Source organism: Balaenoptera physalus (genome assembly GCF_965194825.1).
Source record: "Balaenoptera physalus genome assembly, chromosome: 7".
Taxonomy (NCBI): domain Eukaryota; kingdom Metazoa; phylum Chordata; class Mammalia; order Artiodactyla; family Balaenopteridae; genus Balaenoptera; species Balaenoptera physalus.
Window position 1 is genome coordinate 41,959,563 of NC_138886.1, and position 24,209 is coordinate 41,983,771.

Sequence of the window (24,209 nt, forward strand, 5' to 3'; positions counted from 1 at the left end):
GTTGACACCATATCTTCTCACAATACTGGTCTCCTAATAAAAATAAGCACGAAGGTAACGCACACTGGGTGTCTCCCATGTGCCTGTGCATGCGTCTATATCTCACTGAACCCCCATAACAGCCCCCAAGAGAGGGACTTTGAGTGTCCCCATGCTGCTGGTGGAGAAAGAGGCCCAGGAAGGTTCAATAATCTATCTAAGATCACACAGAGGGTGGGAGAGCCCGTTTTTAAACCATCTGCCTCCGATTCCAGGTGCCAGGGGGCAGACTCTCTTCTGCTCGCCTGGAGGTGAAACCATGTGTAATGATTAGTCAAATCCTGTCTTCGCTCATCAAGGTAGCTTGAAGACTTGCATGTCCTCCAAGTAGCATGCAGCATAAGCAATAAGATGTTTGCCCCAATATTGTCCAGGGACTTGGAGTCAGCTGTGCCTAGTTAGGCTGAGCTGGTTAAAACTGGATAGGACTACCGATCTTCCAACTGGGTAAGTGCCTTTTGACCTTCTCCCATCAGAGGGCCGAAAACTCCACCCTGAGAACGTGCTGAGGCCTGTAGCCTAGTTACGCCAGCTCAGAACAATGATGAGCACACCTTTTCCCAATCACCTTTCCTCATGCTCCCCAAGCCTCATACTGCCCTGCTTCTATATTCTTTCTCCCATAGATACCCCAAGCCCCTTGCTTTCAGGGAGGTGGATTTGAGACTTACTCTCCCATCTCTTCCTCGCTTGGCTGCCTTGTGAATAAACCTCCTCTTTGTTGCAAACCTCAGCATCTCAGTGTTTTGGCTGCTGCGCCTCAGACAAAATGGTTGGGAGCAGTGGTACAGGTCCCTTGCCTGTGAGGGAAGCTGGTTACTAGTAGTCACATTGTGGATGTTTTCTCCTCCCGGGGGGCAGACGTCCTGCTCTACCGGAAAGAAGGGAGAAAGGCCGGAGCTGGACCCTTGCTCTCAGGGTCACCGTCACCTAGGAGCTTGTTAGAAGCACAGAATCCAGACCCCACCCAGAACTACTGAATAACAGCCTGCATTGAACAAGACCCACAAGAGAGGTGCACCCATATTAAAGCTGGAGAGGCACCAAGCTGGAGTCCAAGTAGCTCACCGCTATGGTCATCCTCTTCTCCGCAGCTAATGAAAACGAAGCAAAGATTCATCCCGAGCCTACTCTGCCTCAGTCACTTGGATATCACATGAGCTCATTTAATCCTCCCCAGAACCTGCAAATGAGACTGAGGGTCAGAGTGGTCAAGCACCCAAGGTTCCATAAAAGAACACGAGCAAGGCTCACTGGAGCCCAGACCTCCGAAGAAGAAGGCCCCTGGGCACAGCATGGCACCACAGCAGCCCAAACCGTGGGCCTGGAGGGGAGGCCAGGGTCCCCACGCAGAGTTCACACCATTCGACAGATGCCCACAGCAGACCACAAGGCAATGTGAGAAGTAAGCTCTTATTGTGGAATCTCTGAATTTTGACATTTAAAGAAAAAAAAATCTGTTTTTCTGGGCTGGTTAAAACAGTTCTACTAAGGAGTAAAGAGAGGGCATCTCAAGGCCCCTTCTGGACTTAGAGTTTAATGCCTATTTATTGAGAACCTCTCTGTGCATTTGCTCAGTCCTACATCAAGATGAAGTTGTTCTCTGTGCCCTGAAAGCTTAGGTTCTAAAAAGGCCACAGAAATGGGTGAGACGTAAAAAATGCCAGAACAATGCAATGGCCTTAATCAGACTGTCTTTGCTTTGCTTTGCTTAGAAGTCACTGACTTTAAATTTAATATAGTGTCATGTCTTTATTTTTCTCGAAGTCTTTTTTTTTTAAAAGATCATATAAAGATTTTCTTCCATGGTAAGACTTTTATATTGTATTTTTCTTAAAATGGAGTATGGTACATTTACCCTCCATCAGATGATTACTTATAACTCACCTTGCTTTATTAAGAATACCGCTAGAGGCTTCTCTGCCCCTAGTAATAAAAATGTATTTTCAGGCCCATTCAAACCAATGAAAATCCAAGTTTTCAGAGCACAAGATAATGAAAATTCTCTAGATCGGTGTCTTTTACTTCTTTTAATCTGTTAACAGACCCTAAGTGTCTCAGATGAAAGGTACTGTAGGGTGAACTGCCATCGTTAACAGCATTCCATACAGGTAACTCTTGATTATTCCAATTTCTCAAAAATTTGGACACTTTTACTGCCTCTATAACATCTCTAGGGTGTGTGAAAGAAAAAAAAGAGGCCTGTACAATTTAGTTCTCAAAATATACACAGAAATATTTTGCACATACAAACAGGGAAACCTTATAAATAATGTATGAGGAGCAATGTAATGTCGATAACGGAACTACTCATTTCGAAAGACAACACTGTCACCAAGTGTCCCCTCACCAAAACTGACTGGGAATTTTTAGAGGCCACCAAACCAGAGGTGGAGATTTATAGGAACCTGGGATGTTTGAAAAATGGTTTTGGACGACCTCCTTGAGGAAGGCAACAAGCGTCATCCCAAATTGCAAAAATGGCTCCAGGTTGACTCCTTGTGTCCTCACTCTTTCAATGTGACATTCCAACTTCTCCCATCAAGAGGCAGAGGTGATTTCCCCACCCTTGAAGTTAGGTGACTTGCCATGGCCAATAGAAGGCAGCAGAAACGATGGTGTGCCAGTTCAGAGCTAGGTCCCAAGATGCTTCTACACTCCCTCTCGGAGCCCTGCTACCCCCATGAGCACAAGCCCCAGTTACTAGCTGGGGCATAAGAGGGATGTGGCCCAGTCAGGCCCCTGGCCCGGCTGACAGCCAGCCCCCAGCTGACCCCACAGGTGTAGGAGCAATTCCAGCCATTATAAGCAGGGTTGTGAGGAAGAATTAAGAGCATAAGCATATGCTATAATTTATAAACCACTCTGTCAACCTACGACATTATTTTTCAAAAGCGTTTTTGTTATTTTGAATCCCTGCATGGACATATTGAAAACAGCACTCCAATGATTGTTGGAGAGCAAAGGATGCAAACTGAAATTGAGAGTAAAATATATTCGTTTATCCAAATTCACATATTTGTATAAATTAGTAGACAATCATCTGAAGAAAAACAGACATGAATGAAAAAAACAGTCCAAAGAACACAGGTGAAGAAACATGTCAATTTAACACCAACTAGTACATCAAAGATGTAATGGAAAGTATATGTTTGGTTCTCTGTATAATTTTGTATAATCTTCATCACAAAAGCATTATTTGATTTGTACATACTTGGAAGAAAACAAAGCATTAAGATTATCTGCTGGTGTGAAAACTGGCCCCTATACACAGAGGGCAAGGAGAGACTGAAGAAAGAGGCAGCCCGCTACAGACTAGTCGGTGGCAGTTTTAACAAGCGAGGGAACCCGCTTACAAGGCTTGCCTTGGTCAGCCAAAAGACGAATAGATCTCAGCACCCACCCGCCAGAATCTTGAGTTTACACAGAGACCTTAACAGGGTTCAGTCACATATACTGTCCACCTGGTCTCAAGAACACATTAGTCTCTCAAGCCCGCGTTCTTGAAAATGGTTCCCACTGTGGGAATGGTGGGCAGAATGCACATTCCAAGGTCAGGGGAGGGAGTGAGGAGTCTCTGATTGCCCGGGTCCAGCTCTCGGGTCAACTGGCGGTTATGCCCTCTCAATGGCCTCCTCTGACATTTCAGCAAGGAAGGATGCCAGAAAAGATAGCCTAGGACAGAAACCACTCAACTTATCACGAATGCCAGGGCAACCCAAGCAAGTGGATATACAAGCCTACGTAGGGCCTGGAAGTAGGAAGCATTGGGGGACTACACCTGGGCTGGTACTGACCTCCCTCCCCAAAGGGACAAGGAGAGCAGAAACCTGGATGGAGTCAAGAGAGAGAACAAAGAAAGGCAAGGTTAGATATGGAGCAACGTGTGGATCCAGGAGCATGTGTCTCAGAACTGCCGGGGCTCTGCAGACCAGCTGCATCCCCATTCTCCTTGACCCTCATTGGCATAATTAACTCAGGGTGGGCTCATTCTGGCTGCCAAGTCACTTGCACCTGTCCATGGAGTTGACGGTTACTTGCTCACAGTGAACCAACCTCCCTGGACCTAACAGCTACTGCAGGAGGCGGTGGTGGAGAGCAAGGTGACGACAACGACCAGATGCAAAGGAGCAAGAGACACTCAGTGGACCGACTGGGTGGATTGATGGTGTGGGGTTAAGTCTGCAGAGCGAAAGGGGGCAGATGTAGAAAATGCAAAAGGTAAGGGGAATCATGAGGATATAGTCAAGCCCCATCGTATGGATATTTCATCCATATATTGTATACAAATTCCATTAAATTTGCTCTGAATGAAAAAGAGAGAACAAAATTATCATTTAAACCACGTCAGTGATTTTATTTACCAACTCATTTGATGAGCTCATAGCCCAGGGTCAGAGGGAAATGGGAGCTGTGAGTCTCCCATCTCTCAGGAAGTCTCAGGCCTCAGAGGCCCCTCATAGCCAAAGTACCTCACCTTTTGCACTTTTCAAGCAACATTATTCCTTAGTGAGAGTCACCCTCTTCATTGGGTTCTCCAAGAAACAGCAATCTCTCCCAATGACAGAGGAAGAATGGGCTACTTTGGCTTTTTGAGAAACAATATGTAGTTCTCCAAAATGGTACCTGCCTGCGGGATTTTTCAAGAAAATTAATCACCAGTAGTGATTTGTTTGTCTTCACATAACGTATGACCCAGATGTGCTGAGAAAGAAGAAAAGGACGAACGAATCAAGGGCAGCTGATCCAAGGAGTCAAGGGGCAACTTCCACAGCCTACGTGGAAAGCTAGAGAAAGGGAACATCCAGCTGGTGGGAGCTGAAGACAGGGGCCAGTCCTCCTTGGGCTCGGGATGCCACCCTCTCTTCCTACATCTTCACGCTCTCCTTCTCTGTTGGCCCCTCCCAGCAAGAGTTAAAGAGCCACAAGGAAATGCCCTCCTCCACTCTATTCTCGTGTCCTTCTATCCACCCCTCCCTTCTTTCCCTTTGCCATCAATGTCTTGACTTGCCCCCCATTGCTCCCCTCCCATCTACACTGCGATCTGGTTTCTGCCCCACTACTCTCATGAAACTGATCTCCTTGAAGCTCCCGATGATTCCTCCGTTGACAAGTCCAGGGGACTACTTCTCTAGTCCTTATCTATGTGACCACCAAGCCGAGTTAGATCTTAAACAACGTCTCTGTCTTGAAAACCTCTTCCCTTGGCTTCTGCGCCTCCCAACCCTTCTGTCTCTCGGCACCCTCCTGGTCTCTTGCTGAGCTGATCCTCCTTGGGGTGTTTCTCGGGGCTCTGGATTAGGCTCTCTGCTCTTCATCTTCTATGCCATCTACCTGGAGGACCTCATCCTCTCCCCTAGTTTCCATTACCAGCTAAGTCTGTCTCCATCTAAGACCACTCTTTGCACCTTTCAATCTATATATGACTTCCTGTTAAACGTCTCCATTTAAATGTCTCATAAGGCACCTCAAATCCATCATGTCCGTATTACTGAATGTCCACTCAGAAAAACAGCCCGTGACAGGCAGTTCAATATGACAAATTTCATACGGTGATGAAAAAGCTAAAAGGCCAAATGGGATGGTGAGACGTCCCAGAGAGTCACAGCAGAGGAAACCACACCCACCCCACTGCTGGGCTGGAGGGCAAAGAAGGAAGTGGTGTTGCCACAGCTGCCAGGCAGGAGCTGGAAGCACAGAGGGAGTGGCTGCCTGGTGGGGCAGAGACTCAGAGCAAAGCGGCCGCCAGCCCTGCTGCAGCTGCCCGAACAGAGAGCGGAGGGCGAGGGAAAAATACGTTGGCTTCTCCCATCCCCCTGCCCTCCAAACTCCGGCCAATGCTTTCCATTGGCTGAACCTACCTGGAAAAGAGTTGGCGAGGAAATCTGGGCAATGGGGTTTGCAGGATCAGCCCTGTGACACGGAGCAGAGCAGTGGAAAGGCAGGGAGCCGGTCTGAGGCAAACAGGCAAATGGCAGCGCAGTACCCACTTCTCCCTACCTCTCCTGTGCCACTGAGTGGAACCATCTTCATACGCGACCTTTCTCTTCCCTCATCTCCCACACCTACCCATCCATCCTCTAAGGAGCTCATCCATTCCTCTCTCTTCCTCACAGCCACCGCCATCACTCACTATCGTTACCGCAGCAAGCACCGCTCTGCCTTCTCCTGTCTCCAGACTCCCTCTTCTAAGCAGTCACTACACTCCAGCCGGAAGGATTTTTCTCAAATGCGTATCTGACGTCACTCTGCCGCTTCAGGTCCTACAATGGCTGGCCCACTGTGCTTAGGATCCAGTCCACATTCCATAGCAGAATGTCATCGCGTCTCCAGTCTCCCCTCCCCTGACATACGCCTCCACCCTCCACGTTCCCACATCCTGAACCTCAGGCCCCTGAATTTCCTGGGGCAGCTCGCAAGTCAGGGCCTTCACATGTGCTGTTCTCTGTCTTCACAGAGCCCTCCCCTATCCTCCACGTCTTCTGACTTAACCCCTCTCGTGTTGGCCTCAATGGCAGTGCTTCTAGGAAGATTTCCCTGGTTCTCCTCACCTGTGCTACCTTGCACCCAACACTTTCCCCGGTGGTAGGGTTATCAGATTTAACAAATAAACCACACAAGTTTAACTGGGTGTCCTGTATTTTATCTGCAACCCTACCTGATAGGCACTTGTCCCAGAGTATGACAATTGCATGTTGACATCTTAATTTCCCTTCTAGGCCCCAAATCGCTTAAGGATAATGAACTTGTCAACATGATTCCCCATTTTGCTAAATAAATAGGTAAAGTTGGATGAATGGATCAGTGACTTGCGGATGGGAGTTTTTACTTGAAATAGTATAGAACTAGACTTCAGCCCGAAACAGGAGAGATGCTGAAGAGACTAAAAGGAGGCTAATGACAATTACTTACCCAAGTGGAGGCTCCTAGGTTAGTTCTGGGCCAGGCTCTCAGGGTGTAAGAGAAGAACTTGGAGGTGGAAACTGTACACTAAAGGGAAATGACAAGAAGGTATAACTGGAAATGATTATTTAAAGCCTTCAGCCTGCACAAAGCTAACAGACTAACTTCAGCCTGTTTGGGCATTGCTCTGGCTCAGTTCCAAGTCCTTCACACAGCTGGAAAGTTTATGCTCCTGCTGCTGGGGTTAAAACAGTGGAAAAGGCCAGAAGGTTGATGCCAAGGATCGTCGTACTCTGTTTACCTTGCGATGGTTTTCTAATAGAAAGCTTAAATCTTGCTATTTTCAGACCCGGTACCCAAGGGCCAGTACGTAACAAATATGAAAACAGTGAGAAAGGTGGAAGAAAGGTAAATTAGAGCACACCATCTAAAGAGGCAGACTCTACTGGCTGCAGACAAACCTCCATGCTGAAATGCAGGCCCAAATTTTCTCCCCCTTCAAGAAAAGACAGGAATCAGGATGTTAATACTTCATCTCATGATTTTTTTTAACGTGCCCGTTAAGTTAATAAGTATTAAATGGTTCAAACAAAACACAACTATAAGTTTATTACTCTGTGCGGGCTTCGAACACTCTGCAGTGGAATCAACATGTATCTCCAGGCTGAGATTCCCCTCGACTTGCAAACCTCAGGCAGATGCTGATTCAAATCCCAGAAGCCTCTAGTTGAAAATCAACGTCTAAGATGTTCTGCGGAATCTAGGGAAGCATTTGCTAATTTGCTCTGGGGCGAAATCTTCTATCAGTATCAATCAGGCGTGAATGTAGATAATTTTCCCATACTATCAATATAGTCATCTATACGTTTAGTCAACGTTTATTGAATATCGCATAGGGAAGGTTTGGTGGTCAGTAAATAGTGGAAAGAGGCCCAGAAGAACAGGGTACAGTCAGGCTTGAAATCCAGCAGGTACACGCCTCTGCTGCCATACCAGTTACTTATATACCTATCTACTACTTCCATCCTAGTTGGTTAACAGTCTCTGCCCCAGCCCTAGCCCTGTGGGCCTCAGACCCCAGCAGTGGGCCACTCATCTGTGGCCACCTACGGCAAGGTGGTGCTTTCCTGTAGTCGTCCTCCTTTGGCCACTTGTAATTTTGCCCTCTTCACAGTACCACACTAGTTGTTCAATATTTTGAGCATCACACACCAACTCTCTTAAGAGAAAGTAAAGTGATAAATGTCTCCCCAAATGCTCATGTGGCTTTTGTCTCTCCCTAACCTCTTTTCTTGATTAACTCCTGCTCGACCATTCGGATCTCAACTCAAATGTCACTTCCCACTTCTCCGTCTGGACTGTGTCCCCCTGACACTTAGTCTCACAGCTCTGTTCTTTCACTTCATAGCTTGTAACCATTTGCTTACTTGTTTGTCTGCCTCCCTGACTAAGCTGTAAGCTCCAAAAGGGCAACAAAAAGCAGAACTTGTTTGGCAAACCGCACAGGCTTCTATATGGTTTAGGTGGGATTGGCCACCTACCCAGCTCCAAGGATGGGTCCTGTTGTATTCAAGCCAGTTAGCATGTCCCTTCCTCTGGGTCCTACTCATTGGCACAGGAACGAGAACCTGACCTAAGGCAGCCCAAGCAGAGTGAGCCTGGACACTCTGGCAGGGAAAGCAGAGCTATGGACCTGTTCTGAAGAGGCAATGTCACCAATGTGGTTATCATGAAGCATGACACGAAGGAGGACAAAGGCACAGAGTCCTAGAAAGGTGGCTCCAAAGAATACACACCATGGGACTCTGGAGTAAACTAGACCTGGGCTGGCCCTTGTCTTTGGACTTTTCAGTTACATCAACCAATAATTTTTTTTTTTTTTTTTTGCTTTAGCCAGTTTGGACCAAGTTTTCTATCTATTGTGACGAACAAAATCCTAACTGATATATCTTGCCCCTGTATCCACAAGAACCTTGTTCATGGAAGACACCATATCTTGAACAATATGCCATTGGGAGAACTGGGGATGGCTTAATGGGGGAGGCGACTGTGTAGCATCAGCTGGAGCCTTAATTTGAACATAGTTCTTTAGAAAATATGTTAGACTGCCCTAGATTTAAATGCATCAGAAATTCAGGAGTATTTTCCCTGGTGTGTTTTACAGCAGAATAGTTGCTACCTGAGGTTATTAACCTGCCCATCTGTCATTTCCTAAGAAGTCCTAAAGATTTCTGCTTTAACCCCTGGACTTTCAACCTAAAGAAACTATGGTTTTAAACTGGGGGAAGGAAACAGGAAAGAATGATTCAGCCTCTAGCCGCTTTTTACTCTGCTGGATAGGATCATTATTTTTTTCCCCCAGAATGACCTGTAACTTCCTACATTTCTTACGTTTCAACTTCAAGTTTCATTTCTCGGGATGCCTACAGCTTTTCACCTGTCTAGATGGAAGCCAAGATTTTACTTTTCTCTTGGGGGCCATTCTGCTAGGCTAGAGTCATTAGAAGCAACTTTAACTTTAGGTTGTTATATATAGCACATATTTCAAAGCATAATCAGGCTCTGTGGTTCATGATCTGGTTATTAGATTAAAGGTCTGTGTGGCCAAAGGGTTGTACCTCTAAAACCATTGAGAAATAAACAAACTTGACTAGACAGGGAAGGAAAAGTCTACAAGTTGGTCCCTATATCCTGATCAGGGGATTCTTTTCCTCCTTCCCTGGTTCACCAAAAAGCACACTTGCCCATACTGTTCACATTCTCAAAATATGCTTGTTACTCTCAGGGCTCCTGGAATATATATCCTCCAACAGTTGCCTTTCGACTTCTCAATGAACTGTTCTGCACACCCCTGCTTATATTTTAGGATTCTTTTTCCTTTGGGAGAGAGAAGAGTGGCTTGTAAAAATACTAGCGGAAAATAAGCATTAAGAATCACTTCACCTTCTCCATCAAATAAATCCACCTGAATTTCCAGTTCTATGAACCAGATATGTGATTCAGAAGTTTGATGAAGAACAGAATATTCTGAGTCTCAAAATATCTCTCCATAAATTACTTATTAACTACAAAGGGACAAATAATAACTTGACAGTGGAGAAACTTCGTGGGCACCACCTTAACCAAGATGCTAATGAGACAGAAGACCATCAGGTGACTCCTGTAAGGATGCACAGAGAGACACACTGTCACCTCTGTGGAACCCCATCCAAAGCACATAACATGAAACAACCATGAGGAAACAGAGGACAAACCCAGACTGAGGATCATTCTACACAACAACCAGCCTATACTCGTCACAAACTCTCAATAATATGAAGAACAAAGAGGCTGAAAAATTATTTCATACTTAGACCAAAGTGACATGAGAACTAAGTGCAACGCATGATTGTAGACTGGTTCCTGGGCTGAAAAAATCAGCCATTAAGGATGTTACTGGAATAAGTGGCAAAATTTGGCTATGGACGGTAGATCAGTCAACAGTGTCAATGTTAAATTTCTGACTTAGACCACTGTGCTGTGGTTTGGTAAGAAAATGTTGTTTCACTTAGGAAGTAATCACTATTTCCAGGTAAAAGGGCACAATGTCTCCTTACCCTTAAGGGGTTCAGGAGAAAAAAACATGTATATATGGAGAGACAGTGAATGCCAAAGCAAATAAAGCTAAATATTAATAATTGGTGAATCCAGGTAAAGCATATACAAGAGTTCTTTGTACTAATCTTGCAATTTTTCTTTAAGTTTGAAATTATATCTATAACTATATATCTACCTCTATATAGATATGTAAAATAAACACACAATTCAAAATAAATGCATCAACCTAAATTCCACCCTATTCTTCAGGTATTGTTAGGCAATCTGAAGAGAAACAAAGGCTAGGATACCAACAGGGATTGGGTCAGTAGATTCATTCATTAGGACCCTGAGTACATTTCTACTAACTTAAATTACACTTTCATTTGGATAAAACATTTTGGACTTCCTTAAACTCAGTGCCAATTACTTATATATTTAAACACTCAAAGTATGAATTCCATACTTTTCCCCAAGTGAGGCCCAAGGCTGTCAATATTCTCATGTGCTAACAAGTAAGCAAGGCCAATTTCTATAACCTAACTATAGAACCTCTGTGTATGTAAACTTTTTCTAATATGCCCAGTTCCCTATTTTCTTAGAAAATCCAATTTGCTCTGGGATTTCAAATACCACAGGCTCTTGTTTTTGTCACAACAAACGAACTATTTTATTCTTTAGCTTCTTAGAAAGAAATTCAATAAATCTTTGCTCACTGCTAGCTTTTCTAGCTCTCTCCCAATATCTCTTTGATCAAGCTTTTCCACCCACTCTGGAAAAATCCAGAGGTAATTAGAACTTCTTACCTTCTTTAGCCCAAAAGGAGACAATTTATCACAAACTGTCATGGATTCCGATTCTAAATTACCAAGAGCCCAATTACTAACAAAGGCAAGGAATCTTCTTTCCAATTAAAGTGATTGATTTCTTTGCAGACGCAGTAGCATTTCACTTTTAATTATGTTCATTCTGATCAAATGTGAGAAAATTCTTCTTCATTTTACTTTCCTTCCAAAGAACACGATACAACAAACATTAATCACAGAGTGATACAAGGCCAGACCTGCAAGTGCCTTCGGCAGAGCTGGACATCTATCAATGGGTCTTGTCCATTTTACGGGGTCTTAGTGGCTCCTTAAGCTCTAAAGGGGAAAAAAGGGAATCGTTATTTGTTACATCACATAGTTCACCTAAGGGCTTGCCAAACCTTCCAGCATCTGCTAAGTTGTGATGAGACAGCATTAGATATTTAGATAAACACAGACTAGCGCAGAACAGAACAATTCCAATTTTGTTTCTTGTGCAGGCAAAGAACAGAGCCGCAGTGCTGGGGATGAAGCAGTGTGTGGAGGTAAACATAAGCAACGTGGGAACAAATCTGTTTTTTCTCACGTAGGTGGTATTAACATGATTATGTGTTGTCAAATTTTGAAAGAGAAAAACAGTCAAAATCAGTTTGGGAGAAGAAGGACACTTTGGAGGATCTAAAGGAAGATGAGGCCACCAAGCCTTACACAGATTTCCCAAGGCCTGAAAGACACCTGTCTGTCCACTTTGCTTTTAATCTTAAAGACTGGCCAGTGGTGGCTCCCGCAGCCTGTTGACCCGGGGCCTGCATCCTTATCTCCCCTTCCACCTCTCTCCATGTGGTCAGCAGACTGGCATCCGTTCACTCACTTGACACATACAAAGGTCAAGGTTTTCGCTCAATGAGTATCTTCCAGCGATCTGTGGTCCAGACCACAGTGACTACCCTTTGTCCTGGTATGAATGCAGTTGCTGACCATTTTCCAAATACTTTCACACAAATATAAAGAAGAGTCCGGGAGCCCTCCAAGATTCTAAATTTTAGTAAAAAATGAAATTACATAGTAAGCTTTTGAAAAATTAAAACATCCATGTATGTGAGATTGTACCTCTGCCTTTACTGCAGGCTGTTTGCGAAATTCAGGAAGCCCTGCCTTTCCATTCATTAAACGGACAGTCGTTGAGCACCTCCTAAGGGCAAGGCAGGATGCCAGGTGATGGAGGTGGAGAAACAGGGCTTGTTCCTTGCTCTGATGGGGAAGGCACGTAAGCAGACACCCTCGGCACGGGAAAACACAGAATGGAGGTGCTGTGATGGGATAAAAGGGTCACGCTCATAAGAACAAAGGAAAAGAGCATCCTTCCAATGCAGGAGACACAAACAAGGTCAGGAGGTTGGCAGGTGTCTTGAAGGAACGTCAGTCTTGCTGAGTGGGGGCAGGAACTCCAGGCTTACCCGACGTAGCATGGGCATATATGCACGCCACATTCCAAGAACCAGAAACACAAGAAAGAAGAAGCCAGACCAGACACCACAAAGCTGTGACCATCGGGCTCAGAAGCCTGGGCTTTTTTATGAACCAAGGAGGAGCATGAAGGGGAAGTGATGGTCCAATGGGCTGTGCTGGTAGGGGCAGGTGGGGGCAGATGAGGCTGCTGAAATGATCTGCTGAGGGCTGACAGAGCTGGCTGTGGCAATGGGAATGGAAACAAGTGGAGATTCAAGAGATTTGGGGCTGGTACAAACTACAGGGACTTGTCACCATCATATGAATGGATGAGGAAGGAGGCAAAATAGACTCTGAGCACTATTCTATGTGAACACTTGGATGGCGTCCAAGCACTGGCTGGCTTTTGCTATTTAAAAATTTACTGTGGTTATTAGTCACATCCTGCACTGAGCCCTCGTTTTAAGCTCTTCAAACATCCCTGAGATAAGTGGGGGAGTTATTTCAATCCTCCTTTTCACAGATGAGAGAACCAAGATTGGCAAGGCTTAGCCCTAAGTAGGAAACCCAACTAACCCAACTAATTGGTGCAGAGCTGGGATGAAAGATCAGTATAGTCCTCATTACACAATCCAACAAAACACGAAGAAAGCTCAGTACTGTCCTACTGGCATGTTTCCAGCCTAAGTGGGACAAAGTTCATAGAACCTTATACCGTGAGCTGTGTTGTAACGTGGTTTGTTGATATTGTCCATTCCAAAAGCCAACGGAAAGCTACCAGTATGCTGAATCATTAAAAACATGGATGTACAGGACTCAAGTCTTACACCTTTTTGAACAAAATACCCTTCACAGATGCTATTTTTAGACTCAAGTTTTTCCAACATAAAGTTTTTAAAAGAACAATCTGTCTAAAAAGCATGTAAAGAAATTCACTGACAAAGATTTAGTTGTTTTAGGACTTTAATGTCCTTCGCACGGTCAACATAAAACACTGACAATGGATAAACAAGAGGGGAAAAGACTCTTCAGCAAAGATCTTCCCAAACTCATGGCATCACTGGTCAAACACCATAAAGAGAACAGTCACGTGAACAAACAGTAAGGGAGTTTAACAGAGATTTTTAGTTTAACAGCATAACTGAAAAACAAAGAACCAACCAACCAACCAACCAACCAACCAACCGTTCTTCTACCCACTGAAAGGAAAGTAAAAGTGAATCAGGGAGCTTCCAAATCTTGTGAAGCAGCTTCGAAAGGGAGAGGGGAGGGGGAAGGGGAGGCACACAGCTGTTGAGAACGTAACACTCTAATGCACAAGGTCAAGGACCCTAACAAATTCTCAACGTCTCAACATATATCAACAAGAACCGTATTATTAGAAATATAAATGCACAGAGATATAAATGCATAGAGATATAAACTATTTGGTATTAAAAACAGACCTTGCTACATAAACATATAGTATGTCACTTTTATCTCTTTATGAGAATAACAGTATAAAGAACGATCTCCAGTTTGCCTTTGAGTCTGGAACATCACAACACGGTCGGTGGGGACCTGAATTAATAGCTGCAGAATCCAGAAGGCCCCACTACTGTCATCTTGCAAAGGATCAAAATTCAGCACCTAGAGGGCTCCACCCACCCTCCATGCTGTGTGTTTGTGCGTCTCTGAAAATAATAACCTGCAATTTGCATATAATTAAACTCATAGGCAGCTTTGAATATGAGATCTAGGCAGAAAAAGTAGCAGCAAAGACAACAGTAGTTAGAATTTGGTAGAAATGCAAGAGAAGATTTTTTAAAAGCTTCCAGTTCAAGTCAGAATTAAGGTTAAGTTTCAACAGCTTAGCATAGCTGTGGATGTTTTGCTGTTCTCTGAAAAAAGAAGAAAATCTATCATAAGCATGTTCATTCGAGAAAAATACTATGTTTGTTTAGTTTTTTTAGCCATGCCCAAGTGACTTTCAATTTTGTACATTGTTCAAGGGCAGAGTGTATATTCGTTAGGATGTGCTCATAGCTGGTGCATCTCCAAAAAATTCTTCATGAAGGTTGCCAGCTTCTGGACATCTTCGATGGTGACAGCATTATACAGAGAGGCCCGAATGCCTCCCACGGACCTAGAAGAACCACAGATGCAGCCGTTAAGAACAGGAGCATCTGGTTTAACACCAGGACGACCCTCCTTCCCGTCACCAGCTCCTGAGAGAGTCACGGCACCTGAGACCATCGTGTCCAACCTCCCACCTGAAAGCCCCCGCAGGTGGCCAGGAGCTTCACACACCTCAGTCATTAGAAAATTCCTTTCCAACGCAGTGAAGGACCGTCACGCTCACATGGAACCTAGGTTAGCTCAGCTCTTCGATGAGCCTGCCGTACAGGGGGCAGGGAGCGGGCAGCTATTCTCATGCGTGAGAACATACATTTTTCGTGGAGCTTACAGGATTAACTACTCTCTCTGATGTTCAGGGCAGCAACAGTGATCTGTTCTTACACTGAACAGGCTTGTGCCAGCTGCACCAGAGCTGGGATGGCACCCTTTGTGCTGTCAGAGCAGAGATTTTCAAAGGTAGTTTTGACCAAAGCTCCTAGAAGGTGTGGCCCCGCCATGCTCTCGGCCGTGGACCGTGCTAAGGGGTCTGTAAGCAGCAGCAGGAGAACCCCCGTAACAAACGGTCTTTCCCAAGTAGTTACAATAACTGCTGCTCCTGGATGGGTTTCCTTCAGCGTCTGAAAACCAAACCAATTCTCTGACAAGCTTCTGGATGGGACATGTACTCACCTATGCCCTTTCAGGGAGATCATATTGAGTTCAAGAGCTTTGTCGAGAAACCTTTTTTCTAAAGCATCATCTCCTTTGGTGTTGCCAATGCGGAATGGAATATTCATCCTGCTTCTATTCTGGGGCTCCACTGGACATCTGAAAAACATGGTTTTTTTCTATTTTTCTGCAATGTGCAACTGCCATTAACAAAGCAACAGAAAAAAAAAATTTTTTTTTAATCCAAATAAACCCATTTATATATTATACTTGAGCATTCAGTAAAATAAGAATCACATAATTCCAGGAAAATGAATATTATTTAATAAACAGAGAGGGATAATTGTAGTGCTGTATAGGGAAAATTGATTTAGATCTAAAACTTATACCCCAAATTAACTCTATGTCAGTTATTTGGTTATAGAAATGCAAAAAGAAAAAAAAAGTAAAGCATTAGTTACAAAAAATAGTTATGCTAACATATGAAGAAACATCATAACATTGGATTACTTGGACATTTTTTGTATGTTTGAACTATTTCCTTAAGTCAGCTTCCCAGAGTAAAACTGTTGGTGTGCGCACACACACACACACACCCCACACCCCCCCACACCCCCCCACACAAAACACACACACACAACACACACCCACACACACCCACACACATACCCCCACACGCACGCACGCACACCCCCACACACACACAACACACACACCCACATATACCCACGTGCACACACACACACACACACACAAACACCACACACACAACACACACACCCCACACACACACCCACACACACCCCACACACCCACACACCCACGCACACACACCCCCACAACACACACAACACACACACCCCCACACCCACCCCACACACACACCCACGCACGTACACACACACAACACACACACACATACACACCCACGCACACAACACACACACACAAACACACACTCACACACCCATGCACACACACCCACGCACACACACACCTACCCATGCGCACACACACAAACAGCACACCCACACAACACCCACACACAGCCACACACACACACACACACAAGGCATTTACATGGTTCTTGACAGGAGTTGGGAATCAAATTCAGAACACATGTTTTGAAAAATATGAGAGTACATATTTAGAGATGGAATTAAACAAAATATCTGAACTAAAGCCCATCCAGAACATCATATATTCTGTAATTAATTACAACAGGTAAAGTTAGAAACGACCTATGTCCACCATAGAAATAAAATAAATTATAACATTTCTTTATAACTAAATATTAAGATGGCACATAAAAAGATAAATATAAAGATTAGGCTGCAAAATGGAAGTGGTTTATGATCTAACAAGTGAAAAGTTTTAGATGTTATGGCTACTCTAATTAGAGTATAAATGTGGATATAAAGATTCTAAGGAAGCAAAGAGAAATAGAAAATATTAGTGTTCAGGATGTGAGAATATGGGATAATTCTATGTTCCCTTTAATGTTATTTTAATAATATGTTATATATTTAAATATCATAATGGAGTATACTGAAATGTACAGGTGATTAGAGTAAGACTGTTCCCATCAACTTGCAATTCTATTGCCACTAGTTAGGGTGAAAGTAGACTATGAAGTAAATGTAATAAATGTGAACTGGATGCCCTAAAGCACAGCTGCTATCTAATCCAGTTTTAACTGTCAGCAACAAAAAATTTTTAAAAACCATTTTCCAGATGCAAACAAGAGATTAAAAACAGATCTGCTCCAGGACATTTATAATTTACTTAGGGAAACCACTCTTACATATGGAAGTGAGTTAACATTCTCTTATATGACTCATACTTAATTTCCAAGAGCCTCAGTTTCCTCATCTGAATATTGGGAATGATAATAATATCTCCATTTCATACTAGTTATGACAGTTCAGTGGTACAACATATATGAAGCTTCCAACCCATGGCAGCCACACAGCAATGTGAATGACCCTTTCTCTACAAGGCTGCAGAGAAAAAAAAATAAGTTGGTCTGAATAGTCGCTGTAAGATTTAAAAATAATGAGCAGCAGCTTTCAAAGCACTTAAAACACTGTATTGTCCCAAGCTGTGTGACCTTGAACAAGTTATTAAATCTCTCTGTTGTGCCTCTCTGATGTGAGGATTAAATGGCCACAAATTCTCTGCAGCCCTCCCAGCAAGAGGTGGGGTCTAGTGCTCCACACCTTTTGCATCTGGGCTGGCCTTGTGGACTTGCTTTGACCAAGAGACTGCAACAGGAGTGATGCTGTGCAACTTCCAAGCTGACGCCTCAAGGGGCATGCAGCTTCTCTACCTGCCCTCTTAAAACATCACTGCCATGTAAGCAAGCCCGAGCTAGCCTGCTGGAAATAACAGGCCCAGCCCACAGCCAGCACCAGCTGCCAGACAGGTGAGGGGGGCCATTTTAGACTCTAGGTGAATCACCAGATGACTTTGGTTGAATAAGTGATCTCAGATGAGACCAGCAGAAGAAACCACCCCACTGAGCCCAGCCCAACCTGATGACTGAAAAGAATCCTGAGCAAAAGAAATGGCCGTGGTTTTAAGTCACTGTCTTGAAGTGTTCTATGATGCAGAAGTAGACAACTGATAGAATTTAGAACAGTGTCTGGAACACATTCAATGCTATGTAAATAACTATTGAAGTCAATAAATTTGTCTTTTTATTCTCAGCACCTTACACAGGGCTCACACAGACTCTCAAAAATGAATGAGTCAAGTTTCATCTAGGATACGTTAGTATTTGACTAAGCAAGCCAAAATTATCTTCCATTGACAACCAAAGGAGACAAACAGAAGAAGAGATGACATGCTACTCTGGATTACAAGGAAGATATGTAACAACTCTCTCCATTTTCTCAAGCACATCCTATTTCATTCTTCCACTTCTACAGGGTGGGATTCATTAAAATTAAACAGCAAATAAAAGCAGTGTGAGGATGCCCCCATTAAAAGCTATGCTCGCCCCTCAGGGCACACACATAATTCCTGTCAAAGTTAATAGGAGTCAAATGCACATCGACGGACAGAAGAGACACAAGAAGGGAAACCAAGTATCTGGTAATAGGCTTTGAGCCTGAATTCTGGGCCCCCCTTTTCACAGGTAGTAGGTATCCTGGTTGACATTTAAATTAAAAATTTAGTGTCTACACTCTTTGATATTCTGCTGCCTCAGGCTCCCCAGGTGAGAGAGTCCAATTATAGAGCTGGAGCAGCAAAAAGGACATGTGATTTAAGGGGAAAAAATATTAAAAGGGGGAAGAATTAAGAACCTGGATTTACAAAGAATCTGTATTTACAGTCGTCCCCCACACATTTACCCATCCTACTGTGAACGTAGGTGGTATCATGACAGCAATAATGTCATAACAACTAGAAACTGAAGATTAAATTTGCACGGTGCCCGAGAGTGTCCCTGGTGTGGGGCTGAGGGAAGGAAGAAAAAGATGAAGGGGAATTGGCTGCTCCCAACCTAGCAAGACGGCTGTGGAGGGAATTCAAATTCCACAGGACAAGCGCTGTGGAAGCACAGAGCTGAGCAAGTAACTCTGACCGAGAGAAGGTTGAAGATTTCAGAGGAAGGGAGGTGGGAAGGGTCAGGACAGGGGGGAGACGAAGGAAGGGCATCTAGCAGAGAGCTGTGTCTGCCAAGGCACGGGGGACCCCAGCAAGTTCTCTGCAGCACCTGGGGTGCTGGGTGCCTGGCTGGGGGCAGGACTGCAGACCGAAGAGGGCCCTGCAGACACGCTCTCCTGGGAACTGGATCGATCGGATCCTGGAGCAATGAGGAGCAATCAGGTCTGCACAACAAGGAGTTCTGCGGTTTAGAAAAAGCACTACGACACAGGGGCTGGAGGGTGGGGACACGGAGGGAGAGGCCTGCTAGAAAGCTCCCACAAAGAACTTTCTAGGTCAACAGAATTCGGGCTCGTGACCAAGACAGGGACACTGGGGAGTTTCAAGCATGGGCAGTAAATGCAAATGCCAATAGGGACCCAACGGTCATATAAATGAGTATAACAGGCCCAACATGCCAGACTCAGCACAAACTCCCTACGTTACCTGTTAACTGTGAGGGTCCATTCTTTACTCCCACAGAGAAACAGAGTCTCCCTTTTGCTTGAAACATACGGCCCTCCCAGTCTGTTTCTCCCACTTTCAGAGACACGGGGATTATGAAATGAGACATCTGGATCTAAATCATCTTCCCATGTTCCAATAAGGGCTCACATTGTGTGTTTTAAACCCTGTGAGCCACACCGAGCACTGCCATGGGCTGTGCTGGGCCACCGCTCCCAGGCGTTATCACTAAATCCCAGAGCGGGGGCAGGGCCTGGGGCCTGAATGAGTTGGGGGGCAGGGAGAAGGTGCCACGCTGACAGAGCGCTAGCACGGGGCCGGGTGGGCGTGGAAGCAGCGGGTAATCCTGGGGCTACAAAGCTTCCAGGACAGAGTCTGAGCAGCGCTCCCCAGGGAGTCTATGACGGAAGCTGTTAAGGATGGTTGTGACTGGAAAAGCGGTGCCACAGTCAGTCATAGACATTTAGGAAATCCTGAATGAACAGGGCTACAAGGGTTTCTTGACTCAACTTCCTAGAGCGTCTCAAGAGCTCCTGTGAATCGTGAACTCCCAAGAGAATAATTCATATAGGAACACAGTTTTCCCCAAATGCATGTGGCTGAAAAACCAACCCATTGCATCTCTGGGATGAGTATTCTAGAATGCCCACTGAGAAACACCGGGACTTCCCAAGGTACCAGAGGGGTATGTGTGAGGGGAAAGGCACCGCCTCAGCAGGAAACAGCATCTCATCAAGGTGGTGAGGGTTAGGAGGGCGCCAAGAAAACCGCAGGCAGTTGGCAAGCGATGACAAGACGCTCATTTCAGCGGTGTCTGCTCCAAAAGACAAACCAGAAACAAGAAGGGCGTGAAGAGTGCATCCTGAGGTGAGAGAAGCCCACAAAAGAGTCACTAGGCCTCTCCTGACTGCCTAACTTTTAAATAAAAAATTAACTCTAAATTTGCACATGATTAGGAAAACTAGAGTAAAAATATGAAGATCTATTCCCTTCCACAGAGGTGGTTGACATTAAGTCTTTTGCGCATTTTCAGGATCAGATACACAAATGTGTATACGTGTATATATGTGTGTTTCCACATGTACATATATACATATATAGTATTTACAAATACAAACATTGTGGGTTTCTAAGTGGAATAATAGACATGTCCTTTCTACACCTGCTCTTTTTCCTTTTGACCTGATGACGTATCAGGTCTTCTTCCCAGTTTGCTCACAGACCTTTCCCATTCTCCACGCACACGTTACTCCATACTACGGATGGATCTTAATTTCCTTCATCAGACCCCTCCTGAAGGACACCCAGGTTGCCTCTAGATTTTCCCCGTTACGTAAGTATCCCGCATGGACTGTGGGTGCCCGATTTTGTGCACACTTCTGTGCAAGGCAGAGTACTGGCAGAGGGCAGGTGCCTAGAAGTACAAGTCTTTGGTCAAAGAGCAACAGAGTTTTGAACTTTGATGTATGCTGCAAACCTCGCTCCAAAATTGAACACATTTTTTATACTTAACATACGCAAAGTGTGTTTGTTCCCTTGCCTACAGCAGATGTTATCAGTCTTTAGAATTTCTGCTGATCAGAGGGGAAGAAAATCTCATGGTTTTAATCTGCATTTCCTAAAGAAGTTGGCCCCTCTTCAGTCGTCTATTAACCAGCTGTGTTTCTTCTGAGTTGTTTGCTCATACAGTTACAAACCACCCCCTGCCTTTTTAAAATTTGGTTATCCTTCTTCATTTATTTGTGGGTTCTTCTCTATACCAACAGTAACCTTTATATGTTAATACGCTACCAAACTTTTGTGTCTGTCATTTTGTTTTGTTTATGTCTTGAACTGTAGAAAAGTTTTAAATTTTCATGTAATGAAATATCTTTTACTTTATGGCTTCTGAGTTTTATGGCTTATTTAGGAAGGCTTCTGTACTCGCTACACTTACACAGAAATTCTCTCCTGTATTTTATATTTGCTTCTTGCATTTAGTTGCATTTGCACCTTTTCGACTGACTAGAATTTGTGTATGCTGTGATGCAAATATCTAATTTCTGTATAAATGAATTATCAATGCTTCAGTCAGTCAATTAGACAAAAAGTCACGTTAGACTTTAAAACTGTCTAATTTAAAATGCAATTCTCAAGTAAACATGGACCAGTTTCTGGACTTTTCCACCGATCTGTCTTTCCCTCTGCCAGTGGCTTTATACGTTAATAGATCATATGTTAACATTACATTTTATTAATGTTAACATATATGTTTAAAATGTTTCATCTATCCTTTTGCACTAACTTTTTCAGGTGAACACTGAACTGACTTCTAGACATTTACTAATTTTTGTGACTACTGCAAATGGGATCTTTCCTTGCTTTTTACTGTTATTTCTGGAGTATGGGAAATAACTGACTTTTACATATTTAGACACAACTGATCACAATTCTGAACATGATCATTTCTAGTTTTTCCACTGATTCCTGCATTTTGAAAAAAAAGTCATTATCATCTGTGATTTTTGTTGTTTCCTTAGTAAAGGCTCTGGAACCAGCCCCCCCGACTCTCCCCATGTTCTTATCCTGCCTGATCCCACTTCCCCGCTGCACCTGACCCTAACCTGTCTGTGCTGCTGTAAAACACTGTCTGTTCACAGGGTTGTGATGACAATAAAATGTATTAATATCTGTAAAGCGCCAAGGGCTCTGCCTGCTTTATTTTATTTTGGGGTTGTCACTAGACACATCACATGCTTCCCTCTCTTTCCTAAGGTCTGGACCCCACATGAAAGTGAGAAAAGGTGACCTCAGATGTGGATATGGATTTGATCACTTCAACAGCTTTATCATATTAAAATTAATATCTAATACACATTAAACACTATGTGTCAGGAACATCCTAGGTGCTTTCCATAATAACCACAAATACTATTAAGAGCTAACCCTTAAGGAATGCTCCCTAGGTGCCAAATACGGTTTCTGGTGCTTTACACAAATTACCCAGTGCAAGAGCCCATGTTCTTAACCTCTACATTACATACTCTTTATTCACATGCATTTTCATTTAACTGCTCACCTCTCCTTTGGGGCCGTATTTCCATAGCGAAGAACTTCCTGAAAACCCAAGTGCACACAGAGACAACTAGTGAGCGTCCAACTGCTAACATAGAGGAGAGAGGGAGCAAAGCCTGCTCCTGACCCTGGTAACAAGGTCCCAGAGGAACACCATGAGCCGGATGACCTTTTCTGGGCAGGTGGCCCAGGGGGTGAATGGAAGTTCCCAGAAAGAGGTTTATTCGGAAGAGGATGCAAGTTCGGGGTCAAGGCTGTTCATAAGTGAATGAGGAGTTTTGCATGGGAAGGTGATGAGATTCCTCAGATGACCTGCCTGCCACATTGGCTTCCACAGGCTGCCTTCTGGAAAATGCCAGGTTGGGTGCTTGCAGTTTAAGGATCTCAAGTGGGGGGAGAGAATTCAGGGGATTCTTGGTGTTCCTTCTATGCTTTGTTTTTAATTTCCTGGATTTCTACTGGAGGTATCACCATGCTTTCTGTCCTCCCATTTTGTGCCTTCACATCTCCTGAGAAATATACAGAGCCAAAAGCTCATAGAAAATTGGTCTCCCCTCCACAATAGCTGCCATGTGCTCTCACTCACATTCAGATCCTGAACACTCTTATGGAGCCAGGAAAGGTGACTTATTCTTCTGGGTATCCCCAGAGCCTAGAACAAGGGTAGCACAGAGGAGTGTTCAGGCGCCATCTGCTTGATGGATGGATGGACGGACGGACGGACGGACGGACGGACGGATGGATGGATGGGTAGATGGATGGGTGGGTGGGTGGATGGATGGGTAGATGGATGGGTGGGTGGATGGGTGGGTGGATGGGTGGGTGGATGGGTAGACAGATGAATGGATAAATGAGCTAGTGAATTAAACATGTCTTCAGACCTTTCCAAACTTTCTTTCCAATCCTAGCACGAGCCATGTCCTTCAGGTAGCCCACTCTCTGCTCTCCAAACACACTACTTTCTTCCCTCAGTGCTTTGCAGAGACCATTCCCTGCCTTCCTAAAAATTCCTAAAAGTACTTCCGCCTTCTTCTCTGCCTAATTCTTACTCCTGTCCAAGGCTCAAGCTCATGTAAAAGCCCTCCCTTCGCCTCCAGCCAAAGCAGTATCTCCCTGTCCCCAGCTCATGGCTCATTATTTAGCCCTTGGCCATGAACTCCTTGGACCATCTACTGCTGATCATGCACGCTATAATGGCTCCAGTCAGTGCTAGTGGAGTACCCTGGCCTCCTCTCTCACACGTCAGGCTCTAAAGTGGAAGATTCCCAAGGGCCAAGCCACAGAACCACAGAGCAGGCAGAAATGCACAGTGTGTACCCCTTCCCCCAGATGGCATGTGGAAGAGGACCCCAAAGGTCAAGTCATTCAGCCAAGCCAGACTCCCTGAGGGCTTGTGGCTGGGGTGTCATTGCAAGCCAAGAACTCATAGGAGCAGGCAGGCATTTAAGGGCAGAGGGGACAGCAGCAGTTAGGGCTGTCCCAAAAGTACAACCCCACCCA

General features: G+C 44.4%; 1 protein-coding gene across 6 annotated transcripts in view; it reads right to left on the reverse strand.

Moving 5' to 3' along the window:
- Window positions 1-8,775: 8,775 nt before the first annotated feature.
- Window positions 8,776-24,209, reverse strand: part of PSAT1 (phosphoserine aminotransferase 1) — a 55,568-nt gene continuing 40,134 nt past the window's right edge. For 4 of the 6 annotated variants that reach the window (XM_082471063.1, XM_082471064.1, XM_082471062.1 and 1 more), the window contains 2 exons: window positions 15,561-15,698; window positions 13,719-14,898 (listed from right to left, as the gene is read on the reverse strand). In XM_082471063.1, the coding sequence (XP_082327189.1) occupies window positions 14,793-14,898; window positions 15,561-15,698 (244 nt within the window). In that variant the 3' untranslated portion in view covers window positions 13,719-14,792. Of the gene's footprint in view, window positions 11,661-13,718; window positions 14,899-15,560; window positions 15,699-24,209 lie in introns of those variants that run through there. The other 2 variants (XR_014266090.1, XM_082471065.1) reach the window with 2 other exon arrangements.